The sequence below is a fragment of the Echinops telfairi genome, unplaced genomic scaffold (assembly GCF_000313985.2).
Source record: "Echinops telfairi isolate 266 unplaced genomic scaffold, ASM31398v2 ScPeMD7_7457;HRSCAF=8495, whole genome shotgun sequence".
NCBI lineage: Eukaryota > Metazoa > Chordata > Mammalia > Afrosoricida > Tenrecidae > Echinops > Echinops telfairi.
In genome coordinates this window covers 3,766,243-3,778,715 of record NW_022111357.1, presented here as the reverse complement: position 1 = coordinate 3,778,715, position 12,473 = coordinate 3,766,243, and the positions used below count along the sequence as shown (strand labels likewise).

General features: G+C 53.5%; 1 protein-coding gene across 2 annotated transcripts in view; it reads right to left on the bottom strand.

Annotated features, from left to right (window-relative positions):
- Positions 1 to 282: 282 nt before the first annotated feature.
- Positions 283 to 12,473, bottom strand: part of HEYL (hes related family bHLH transcription factor with YRPW motif like) — a 15,721-nt gene continuing 3,530 nt past the window's right edge. Inside the window, exons 2-5 of one of the 2 annotated variants that reach the window (XM_004704944.2) lie at positions 7,514 to 7,580; positions 5,627 to 5,710; positions 4,084 to 4,165; positions 283 to 1,021 (exon numbers count right to left, since the gene is read on the bottom strand). In XM_004704944.2, the coding sequence (XP_004705001.1) occupies positions 345 to 1,021; positions 4,084 to 4,165; positions 5,627 to 5,710; positions 7,514 to 7,580 (910 nt within the window). In that variant the 3' untranslated portion in view covers positions 283 to 344. The remainder of the gene's footprint in view (positions 1,022 to 4,083; positions 4,166 to 5,626; positions 5,711 to 7,513; positions 7,581 to 12,473) is intronic. The other variant, XM_045298962.1, reaches the window with a different exon arrangement.

Below are 12,473 nucleotides of genomic sequence, written 5' to 3'. Positions count from 1 at the left end.
GCCTGTCTCGGGTCACTGTGTCCTTGGGGGAACAGCTTTGTCCCCAGACCTGAGATTGGTGCCGCTGCTCGGTGTGTGCTGGGTCAGGAGAGGGGGCTGAGCCCAGCTCGTAGGGGCCACCCGGGGCTCATGCGTCCAGGGCCGAGGGGGACCAAGGCTCTGGGGATTGCTGGCTGGACACGCAGTGAGGCGAAACGGGTCAGAGGTGGCGGGACTCCGAGGGGGAGAGACTATGCTTTCTGACAGGCCGGTAAAGCAGGAAAAGGCTGTGCCATTTTGGAGCTCCTGGAAGTAGGGCTTTACTTGCTGCTGGACCGGGGGTGAGGTGGGGGCTGGGGGCCAATTCAGAAAGCCCCAATTTCAGTGATCTCAGAGACCCAGGATCGGCAGAGCAGGGCTCCCTCAGGCCTCCCAACCAGGCCTGGGGAAGAGGGCCGGGAGGCAGGCAAAGCCATGTGAGGGGCGGGCCCCACTGCCCCAGGGGGGACCAGGGAGGAAGACCTAAGGAGGGATGGGATGGGGCTACTCCTGGCAGCCCTGCCACTGGGGGCCAGGGGCCCAGGGCCTGCCGGCCTCTCCAGGGGGCGGGCCCTCCGGGCCAGAGAAGCCCCTCGACTGGGCAGGAAGCTCCTCCTGGTCGGCAGCATGGTGCCCGCAGCCCGGCGCATGGGAGTGGTTCGGAGGGCTGGGATAGGGTAGGCGGGAGAGGAGGCTCTGGGGAGGACAGGGCCGGGCACTCTGCCCAGGATGGCGAACTGGCTGCCTGTGGCTGGCAGCCCTGGACAGCTGTGGAAGAAGGACCAGGGCCAGGCAGAGGCAAAGGCCAGTGGGCTGGTGGGCACGGGCAAAGGCTCCATCTCAGCGGCGTAGCTGTTGAGGTGGGAGAGCAGGCGAATCCGGATGGGGTCCGAGCAGCTGCTTGGCCCTTCCAAGACCCCCAAGTACCTGATGACCTCGGTGAGGCACTCCCGAAAACCAATGCTCCGGAAGTCCACGGCCAGGGCGCGGGCATCAAAGAATCCTGCAGGGAGAGGGACCCCGTGAGGGTGTGTCAGGGGGGCGGGGGATAAGAGGGAGTAGCTCCGAACCATCTGAGTGCTGAAGCAGCTTCCCTGGCTCCCTCTCTGTGCAACCCTGGGGGGATCATCCCACCTGCCTCAGCCTTCCCATCTGTAAAGAGGGAATAATCCCCCCTGCCTGGGGTGGAAGGTGGTGTGTTGTGAGCATCAAACGACGTTACTATACCTGAAACATTGCAGAATGCAAGTCCTGATTTTCATCCCAACTCAATGATGAGCTCCAAGCAGTAACTCTGAGGCCAAGCTAGCTTCACGTAAGCAGACACTGGGCAGAGGCTGTGCACACCTAGGTGCGGAAAACCACCTGCCTGCTCGGAAGGGTCAGAGTCTGAGGCAGCAGCCAGGAGATCTGGGAGGCCCATGGAGCGGGTGGTATCTATCCTGCAGCAGCGAAGCATGAGGTATTTGGAGGTGGCAAAACCCAACCCCAACCCATGGCCATCAAGTGAATTCCAGCTCACAGCAGCGACTCAAAGGAGCAGAGAAACACTTCTCTGCAGGGTTTTGGAGACTAAATCTTTACAAGGAACAGACAGACTCATTTTCCTTCTGCAGAAGCTAGTGTGAGTTTGAACCTCTGACTTTGCAGTTAGCAACCTAATGCTTAACCCAGAGTGCAACCAGGAGACAGCTGATCTGAGTTCTAATCCCGGCTCGGTCACTTAACTAGCTGTCTGGCTGTGGACAGATCTCTTCATTTCTCTGTGCCTCCATTTCCTCAGCCAGTTCGTGGGGAAGTGAGAGTAAGAGTGCATGAAACATTAGCTACCACTATATCCCTGTAAGCGTTGGAATCTGTCCCCTGCCCCAAGTCTGGAAAGCGAGAGCCCGCTCTGCTCTGCAGCCACTGGCATTAGGCTGCAGACAATCTCTTTGTCCTTATTTTGGTGAAGGGGGATCAGGTGGACTGCCCTGCGCAGGTATTTGTGTCCTCACTGCCTCTCCACACCTGTCCCTCTCTCAACCTGGGCACGGGTTCCAGCTGCAAATGCCCATTCTCTGGTTCATGGTCAAGGCTACATGCTTAGCTGTTGGTCTTTGAGCAAAACCCCACCTCGTTTCTGCGCTTGCTGTTCTTTTAAAATGAACCGATGTTCATTTGTAAGCTCTTATGAAGCACTTTCTCCTTGTCTCTAATGGAATCCTCATGCATTTCACAGACATCGAGTCAATTCCGACGTAAACTGACCCAATAGGTCAGAGTGGAACTGACCTCCCACAGGGTTTCTGAGGCTGTAGCCTTTTGGAAGCAGATGGTCACCTCTTTCTCCTGTGGAGCAGCAGGTGGGTTTGAACTGCCAACCTTTTGGTTAGCAGCTGAGCTCTTAACCACTGTGTCACCAGGACTCCCCTGATCCTCAAAAACCCCCATGGTAATTATTCCCATTTTAGAAATGAAGAAAAGCGCCAGGGGGCGTAGTGGTTACACACTGGGCTGTGATCCAGCAGGAGCGCCCAAGGAGAGACGGGCTTTCTACTCCCATGAAGAGTGAGGCAGCGGTTCTCAACCTGTGGGCCGTGACCCCTTCGGTGTCGAATGACCCTTTCACAAGAGTCGCCCGATTCATAACAGTAGCACAGTGACCGTGATGAAATAGCAATGAAAATAATGTGATGGTGGGGGGTGCATATGTAACTATATGAAAGGGTGGGGGCATTCGGACAGTTGAGGACCGCTGATGTAGAGTCTCGTAAACTCACTGGGGAAGTTCTACCTGGTCCTCTAGATGCACTCCCTAGGAGCCAGCATTGGCTTGATGACCGTGAGTTGGCTCATTTTGGGTTGAGAGATGAAGAAACAGAGAGGTGACGGCGTTTGTCCAAGGAGGGCAGGTCAGTCACTAGTGGGGGCAGGATTCAGACCGTCGTGGTGTGCCTTCCCATGAGCTCTCAGTCCTAATCGATGCCCACCCTGCTCTTGGGAGAAGCCAAGGAGGGAGAAGTGCAAGCACTGGGAACACAGTAAAATGCTGCCCAGGACTCGCACGGTTTCCTCTTACTCGGATAACAACAGAGCAGTAGAAAGATCTTCCCCGCTGCCTGATGAGGCACAGTGTCCAAGGGGAGCCATGCATGTCTTGGGCAGCAGTTCTCAAAGTGACGGGACTGGATCAGAGTCATTGGGTGTGTTGTTTATTACAGTTGCAAATACTTAAATTCCAACCAGGGCTTCAGAATCTCGGGAACTCGGCCCACAACACTGTCTCCCTTCCCTCACGTGCTGCCCCCACACCCAGATGCTATGACCATCTACTGAGGCTTGAAATACACCAGACTGGCCCACTTACAATGCAACCGTGTCCCTTCAGGGCAACAACAGACATCTGTGGCACTTCGATATATGTGGCCAAGAACTGGGAAACCTTTCGTGATGGCCCAATTGCGAAACCCCCCAAACACCCGCAGAGCCCTCATGTAGCGAAAGGGATCACTGGTCTGGAAGTTTTTTAAAAGCCAAAGTTCCATGACTGTCTTTTAATGGGTGGACTAGCTCAGAAACAATGGAAGGAGTTACATTTGCTTTCTCTTAAAATCCTGTAGAAAACAGAATATGTGAGCGGATATCTCACTACAACTGCCCAGGGCACACAGTCCAGGAGGCCAGACCAGCAGCACCATTCGTGGAATGTCTGTGGCTAACATCCAAGGAGGGCCCTTTCTTAGGTCTAGACAGGCCCCAGACTGGGATCCCAGGGAAAATCAGCTCAGGGAGGGTAACCCTTCACAAGGGCCTGGAGGGTGGGTCCAGTAGGAATAGTCTGTTGTTAGAGAAAGCTCCTCCATGGTCTAAGGAAGGCGTGAAGAAGGGTTGGGGCAAGTGAGAGGGAGAAGCTGTAAGAAGAGGAGAGACCAGCTTTGCAGAGGATCTAGCCGGGCCTGTAGCTATATACGGTAAGCTCCTTGAGGGCAGGGACCACATCCACAGTGTGCAATAGGGTGTCCCCAGGCCCAGCCTCCAGAGACTCACTGCAATAATAAGCCCCGAAGAGAAGAGCATCGGTACCTGTGCCGCCACTGGCATGAAGCATTTTCAGATGATCCACCGTCATCTGCAAGACCTCTGCTTTCTCAAGCTTGGAGGAGCCCTGGGTGTTGAGAAGACAGAAGAGTGAAGGCCTCTGGCTGACCTCCATTGTCGTCGTCGTCCCCCCCCCCCCCCATGTCCCCTGCCACCCCCACGACAAGCACCCAGTGTCAACAGCACCCACTGTCTCAATTGTTCACCTTCCTCCTGCTCCCCAACCCCCTCCACTTGGACATCTGCTTTGACCAATGTCTCCTTAGTGGTCACCTTTATGTACCTTCTTGTCCACTGCTCTGGCCACTGCTGACCACATCCTTTTTCCTGAGACCCCCTTCTCCCTTGACTTCCATGACACTCCAGTTTTTTCTGATTCTCCTTCTGCCTCGCCCCAGTGGGTACTGACTGGCTCAGTCTGTGTGCCCCTGGAGTCTCAGCTGCTTCCATGGGACCAGCATTATGGTCATTCCCCAGAAGGCCACTCCTACAACTTCTAGACCGTCTCTACTCACCACAGTCAAGATCGAGCACATCCTCCTACCCACAGAGCACTTGCTCTTGCTGTGCTGTCTCAGGAACTGTTTCCTAAGCCTCCAGCATCACTCTGTGCATTCTCTGGGGGCAGACACTAGGTCTAATTCACAGCCTGTCCTGTGAAGGCATGGGGAGTGTCTGATGTCTTCTCACCAGTCTAAGGGAAGGCAGCTGACCCGTGACCCTTGCCTCAGAGCAGAGTGTATGAATCTTGCAGACCATCTGGTTCAACTCACCTCTCCACTATACTGTCCCCCACTCCAACATGTTCAACGGCAGAGTATGGTCCCTCTGAGTGAGTGGAGTGTGGAGGGATGGGGGCTCCAGAATCACATGGTCCTGTGCCCCAATGATGCTTCACAATTTACTAGCTGCGTGGTCAGGCATAATGGAGTACAGTGACGTAGTGGTTATGCGTGTGCTAACTGTGAGGTCAGCAGTTGGAACCCCCTGGGCACTCCATGTGAGAAAGATGAGACTGTCTACTCTTACAAAGAGTTACAGTCTTGGAAACCCACAGGCGCAGTTCTACCCTATCCTATAGGGTCACCATGAGTCAGAATTGCCTCCAGGGCAGTGTTTTTGTTGTGCTGTGTTTTGTTTTGATGTGGTCAGGCATACAGGCATCAGCTATTTTCTCCTCTCCCTGTCTCAGTTTCCTCAGCTGTGCAGTGGGTAGACTACTCCTTACTTTCCAGGAGCGTTTGAGGATTCAATTCAGTGGAGTGATGGATATAAGGCTACACAACACCTGGAGCACAGGAGGACCTCAGGACGCACGGCTTTCCGTCCCTCTTGTCCAGTGACGGCTAGGCGTGAGCAATCCCAGCACCTCAGGCAGTCGCTACAAATCACCAGAGAGACCGCGAGAAAGGGCCACACAATATGAGGGGGCTTCAAAAAGTGTATGGAAACATGAATGTGGAGATTTTCCATGAACTTTTTGGTGCCCCTTCATATTTCCTCTGGGCCAGTCAGCAGTGTTACATACCTGCTTCTCAAGGGCCGTAGGGACCAAGCGTCGCAATTCAGAAAGGCTACTGTTGATGCGGTCGCGGCGCCGTTTCTCTATGATCTAGAAAAGCAACAGCAAGACGTTACACATGGCACGTCAACTGCGTTCCCATGCGCTCTGGCAAGCATGGACTCCTACTTTCCTGGCACGTTTCCTGAGGGAGAGACATCTATTCTTTCTCACTGAGGATGACAGCGAGCATCAGAGGAGGGCAATGACTTGCTGAAAGCCACACAGCAAGGGCATGCATGAGCCAGGAGGAGAGCTCAGGTCGCTTAAGTTGGTCTGTGGAAATGATATTCAAAATCTTTAACCAGCAGAGCAGCAGGCTATGGGTTTCCCCACTATCTGAAAGTAGAATGTGCCCATGAAACCTTTCAAAAGCAGAAAAGGCATCAAGATAGCAATAGCAATTACTATTAATGTATATAGGAAACCCTTTTGAGCGTTCCTAGACTCCCCCCCAAATGTCCATCAAATCACACGGGTACAGCGTGCTCACAGACACAGTTCAAAGCGATGGAGGCTTGACGCTGAGAGACTCAGTGTCGTTTCTGGGGAGGGAGCTGGGCAGTGCTATGCTTGCCCCTGGATGCAAAACCAATGCTAGGTTAGTTTTTCTTCTCTCTTGTAAAATCGAGATGCTCTTTGGAAAAACCAGCTGCTCATGTGGATAGGTCTTTTGTAACTGTGAGGTGATGCAAAGCAAGCTTTTGAAAAGCAGGGGAGACCTACACCAACCAATCAGACGGGACAACAGCCACAGAGCTGGCACAGGCCCTTGGGTCCCAGCTGGCCCAGGAGGATCCACTATGTGCAAGGCCATCAGGAGGTCTGAGGCATTGCTCTCTACCTTTGATGAGAACTATTTCATTCTCACCTCACAGTAACCTGACAGCAGGATACTGAGCAGCCGGCTGAAAACCAAACCCATTGCTGTGGGGTTGATTCCGAGGCTCCTGGAGCTCCCACTTATTACAGGGTGGGGCTGCCCCATAGGGTTCCCTTGGCAGCAATCCTTAGGGAAACAAACTGCCAGGCCTTTCTTAGGCAGCAATGCTGGGGGTTTAGTGGTCAAACAGAATCTGCTTGCATCACCCAGAGACCTCCAGGATCTTGGTAGCCAGGCAGAAGCAATGGCCCCATTTTACAGATTACGAAAATGAAGGTTAGTCATTAGTGGTTTGCCTAAAGCAGTGGTTCTCAACCTTCCTAATGCCACAACCCTTTAATGCAGTTTCTCATGTTGTGGTGACCTCCCCAACCACAAAATTACTTTCATTGCTACTTCATCACTGTAATTTTGCTACTGTTTTGAATCGGGCGACCCAAAAGGGGTCGTGGCCCACAGGTTGAGAACCGCTGGCCTATCAGCTCATGGTCAGCGAGTGGCAGGGCTAGGGCCAGGCCCCAGGTCTCTGGACTCCCTATACAGTGCTCTTCTTATTCATCACCGTTACATCCAGGGAGGAAAGTGTCGATTGCCTGCTGTCCCCCACCACTCAGCCCACAGACAAAATAAGAGTTCTGGACTCAGAGAGGAGTAATTAACAACAATAACACTTCATTAAGCCAGGCATTGTTCTAAGTGCTCAACATTAATTCACTTAATCTTCCAAGCACCCTTTTGAAGTGCCCTCTGTCATTAGGTCTGCTATACACATGTGAGGAAATGAGCTCAGTGGGCTTGCCCAAAGTCACCCTGCTAATTACTGGCAGAGGCCGGATTTGAACCCTGGCAGTCTAGCTCACTTACACGTGATGGGTCTCCCTCTGTTCCAGGCCCGGGAAGGGGGAGGGAGTGGGCGGTGGGGGCAGCAGGGCAAACTCGTGTTGGGCGATTCAGCCGTGATGGGCACTTACCCCTCGCCGTTTCTTCCTGGCCTGCATCTGTGCAGGGCTGGCGGTGGACAGTGGCCTGGCCATCTGGCTGGAGAGGAAGGGAAAGGATTATTTTTTAGCCCTGAGGAACAGAGAGGTGGCCCGGGCTGGCCTGGGCTGACCCCGGGGAGGCCAGGCTGTGGGCGGCGGGCGCATCCAGCTCCCAGGCGGCCGCTGGCTCCCAGGCCCCGAGGAGGAGCCGCAGGGCGGGCGTGGGAGGGCCAGTCTTTCTGCCCTTCTCCCCGGGGGCCCATTGCTCCCCGGCCAAGTCCTCCCCCGAGCTCAGGGGTTCCTGCCTCCGAGGCCCTGGCGGCTCGGACAGCGCTCCCCGAGGCGACAGGCCGCGGGGGTAGGGTCAGGGGGTGTTTGTCCCCAGGCACGACGTGGTTGGGCCTCCCCTGTCGCTGGAGCCGACGGCGTCGGTCGGGGGACCGCGGGCCCGGCCCCCAGCTCGGCTCTGCAACCCGATCCCCGCGGGGCGGGGCCGGCGAGGGCACGGGCCGGTGGCGGCGGGGTCGGCCCGGCGGGTTGGGTTTCAGAGGAGCCGCTGGGAACGAGCGTGGAAAGAGCAGAAGCCGCCGCTTCCCACGGGCCGAGCGCGGCAGCCACCCGCCCTCGCCCGGCCTGCAGCTGCTGCCGCCTCCCACGCGGCGCGGTCCCGGCGGGGGCGGGGACCGGCGGCATCTGGGTCACAGGCCCCTGTCGGGTCCCAGCTCTGGCCTTCCCAGAGAGCCCCAGCCCCCCTTTCCCCCCTCCCACACACACTCTCTCCGGTCCCTTCAAATCTCCTCCGGGCAGCCTGGCTGAATGAATGACGGATGTTGACTCCCACCGAGGAGGAGTTCCCATCCCAGGAAAGAGGCTCACTCCTTGCTGGGCTTTTCCTGCCCAGACGTTGAACAACAAACACCTTCAGCCCAACTCCGCACCCCACTAATGGGTTTCCTGCGTCCCCTGTTCTTGTAGGATGGGGAGGATGGGGAGGATGTGTAGGATGGGGCTGCGTGGCGCTGAGGTGTTAGCTCATTTGCCGGGGCCTTCAGAGGCCCTTTCAGACCCAGGCTGAATTTGGGTGCCTATGGGTACCTCAGCCAGGCCCCAGATGCTTACCATCTGGTGGGGAGACGCTGTGTGGACACACAGCTTCAGACAAGGTAAGCAGCCTCCTGCTGTTTCTGAGCACAAAACGCTGCACATCTGGGCTCCCTACCCCTGGGAAGGCCGCCCAGTGACTGGGCCCTGCTGCAAGGCCTCTTTGATTTCCCTCTATGCTCCCCCCACCTCATCAAAACCTGCTGATTCCCTGTCTGAAGTTCACCTCACATCTGTCTTCATCTCGCCTGCCACTCAGGATCATGCCCCTATCATCTTTTACGTAGAAGGGGGGCAGGAGCTGCTGTGCCCCAACCTCCCCTGAACGTCCTCAATCCCCTACAAGCAAGCCCAGTTCTACCGCAGGAAGAGTGACCCTGTAAATGTGTAAATGCAAATCTGATCTTGGCATTCTCTTAAAGCCCTCCAGGGCTTCTCTGTAGTTTTAGGGTCCAGGCACCAACTTTCAAGTGACTCACCTGTCCTGGCACCCTTTTGCCTCAATACCCCCTTGCTCTGTGTGCTACAGGCTGTGAAGAACTGCACACCCACGTGAACCTCTACCAAGTTCGTGGGAAGTGGAATTTTCCCGTGAATATTTTGAAGTCCCTTATTCTGTTCCCGTAGCCTAGACGTCTCTAGCTCACCTCACCTCCTCATTCCAAGTCTTAGTCCCTTTGCCGAGTAACCTTTACTAACCTTCAGACCTCAGACCAAATGCCACCTCCCTGGGGAGCCTTTTTTGGGCCTCAACGAGGTGGAATCCCCTGGCCTATACTCACTCTCCTGGAATCCTGCATTCACTGTAGTTATGCTAGTGAGTTCTTGATATGTTTTCACTGAAAACTCAAGCTCACCACCATCGAATCAATTCTGACTACCGCGACCCCATAGGGCAGGGTAGAACTGCCCCTGTGGGTTTCCTTGGTTGTAACTCTTTATGGGAGTAGACACCTCATCTTTCTCCCGAGGTGGAACTGGTGGTTTGGAACTGCTGATCTCGAGGTTAGCAACCCAGCACATAGCCCATTACACCACTAGGTACCCGCCTCAACAAGCCTGTAAGCTCCATGAGGCCCTGAACCATGTCTGTGTCACTCACTACTGTCACCCCGGTACTAAGCATACAGAGCTCATTGAAGAGTTCCCTCCTCCTGGCCTCGGCCTACCATCTCAGACAGGTTTGGGTCATTTTCAACCACTGCTTAAGGAGAGAAAGTTGCAGGAGAGACCAGATCAACATTTGTCAAGTCCTACTGCTATGCCTCTGGCTTCATCCAGCCACATCTGGAAAAGGATATCCCCCACCCAAACATCTGGACAAATGGGGCTGATGAGGGGCCTGTGAAAACTTCTGAGAGGGAGGGTCCAGCCAGACAGCCAGAATCTGTGATCGGCAGGGCAGTCAGCTTACAAAGCTTCCCTGGAGACAAGCCTGAGAGCCAAGGTACACTAAGAGACATGGCCTTTGTCCCTTCGGACTGGATAAGGCATCTCTGGGGGTATTGGGTTAGCACTGCAAACGTCACTGCCTCTCAGTCTGATCCCTCCTCAGGGACCATTTGTTGAGGCTGACGCACCCATTTCAGGGCAAGGCAGCCCCTGAGCTGGCTTTCTCTGACCTCCTGATCAGCTGTTCTCTACACGGATGTATGCTGCTTCCTATCACACAGGCCAACCTCACTTTCCCATTTCTTAGGCACCGTTATGTATATTTCCCTGTCTGAGCCTGATAAAAGCCTCATTTTTCAGATGAAGGCACTGAACCACAAGTAGCTAAAGCTGCTTGCCCAAGAAGCAGAGCTAGCATGGGAATCCATGTCTTCTGATGCCAAATTCAGCATTGTTTTCACTCAATAATTTTGACTTCCTGTTGGCCTGAACAGCCTGCAAGTCCTCCGATCCTTAAAGTTCCCCAGAGCCCCAGTCAGAGCCTGCTTCCCGCCCCCGAAATCTGGCCCCGACAGTGGGAGGAGGTGTGGGAGCGTCTCCTCTGCAAGTCTGAAAATGGGCAGATTATCATAGACCCAGAGAAGATGTGCTGACCGCTAAGATCTGCTCCATGGTCCTCAGTGCCCCCCAGCCAGAATTCCAGGGTGGTCTCTTTGGGGGAGGGGACAGCTTTCCAGACTGGCTGGCTGCCAGTCCTGACCACCCTCTGCGCTGACTTCCTTTGGGAACTCCTGGTGGAACTCCTAGTCATTTTGCAACAACCCAAGGCAGAAGAACAATGGCGAGATCTCAGAAAGCACTTACTGGGAAAATGAGGAGACTCAGAGAGGTGAAGGGACCTGTCCCAGGCCACACAGCAGATCAGAGGAAAACCTAGACCTAGACCCAGGCCTACTGACATTCAATCTAGTACTCGTCTCCATGCACCCTACTCATTGTCCCATCCTTATGTCCCCTAACCAGCCCGTTATGTTCCAGACAGCATGTCCACACTCCCTTGTCCCGTTTATGGTGCAAGTAACCCTCGAGTTAAATATTATTGGGTCACTTCACACTTTGGAAAAATAGCACTGTGATAGATGGGGTGGCAGAGACACAAAGAGGTCATTTAAGAACCATTCCCAGTGCCTCCAGTCTTCAGATTTCCAGCCCCACCCAACTGAACAGTGACCCCTGAGTAAGCAGCATTTATGGGTGGATTACCTTGTGTCCAAGCCAGGACCTCTGTGCTTTCCTTTCATGCGTGTTGTTGGTGGTTATTCGTACTTCCTTTGGAGTGCTTGCCAGCTCAGGTGACTGCATGCATAGAAAAGCATGCCACAGGGCTTGGGGGCTGCAATCTTTCCCAGGCAGATTGCCAGGCCCGTCTTCCAAGGCACCCACCTTTCAGTTAGTAGTTGAACTTAGCTGTTTGCCCCACTCGGGGATTTCAAGGGTTAGTTTTTAAAAATATTTTGTTGTTGTTTTAGGTGAAAGTTTACATAGCAAATTAGGTTCTTGCTTGGCAAATGCTATACAACATGTCCCGGTGACACTGGTTACAGTTTGCACAACAGACCACTATTCTCATGGTTTCCATTCTTGGTATTCTGTCGCCATTAATCTGGCTTCCCTGCCCTTTTGGCTTCTCATCTTTGTTCTAGTCTAAGTGTTGATCTTTTGGTCTCTTAGAGTTGATTGATTTAGGGGGGTGCACAGTATTCACGGGCGATATTGCATATTTTTTAAACCAATCTAGTACTGGGATGAAAGGTGAGCCCCAAGAGTGGCTTCAGTTTCAAGTTCAAAGGGCATGTTAGGGTCATAGCCTCAGGGGTTCCTATAGCTATTATCAGTCCAGTGTCTGGCCTTTTTTTTTTTTTTTTTTTAAGGAATTTGAGTTTTGTTCTACATGTTGCTCAGAATGGTGTCCTGGTAACTGGGTACCACATAAATCTTCTGTTCTCAAAGTAGATGAGGCTGGTGTTCAGTAGACTATTAGTCCTGTAAACTAGTTCTTTTAAGTTTTTGCATTCTTTCTTCCTCTTTTGATCCAGATGCATAGAAACCAATAGTTTAGTTGTATCTTCGATGGCTAATTGAAAGTTTATATGACTCTAGACATTACTTACCAACCTAGGCTGCAGAACCTTATCATTATGACTGTGCGGTGTCAATTGGCCCAGATGCACCCAAGACTAGGGTTCTAAGCCTTCAACCCAACTCACAATGCTGGGAGGTGTCTGCTTATGTCTAGGAAGTACCCCTGACTGTGCTCCTCATGTGCTTCACAAGTACATATGAAGCACAATAATCATTTGCCTGAAACACTGATAGATGTGCACCAGTCTATTTATTTTTGTTTGCCTGTCCATGAATAAGCATGTATGAGATAGCTTTGAAGCTTTCATGGGAAAAT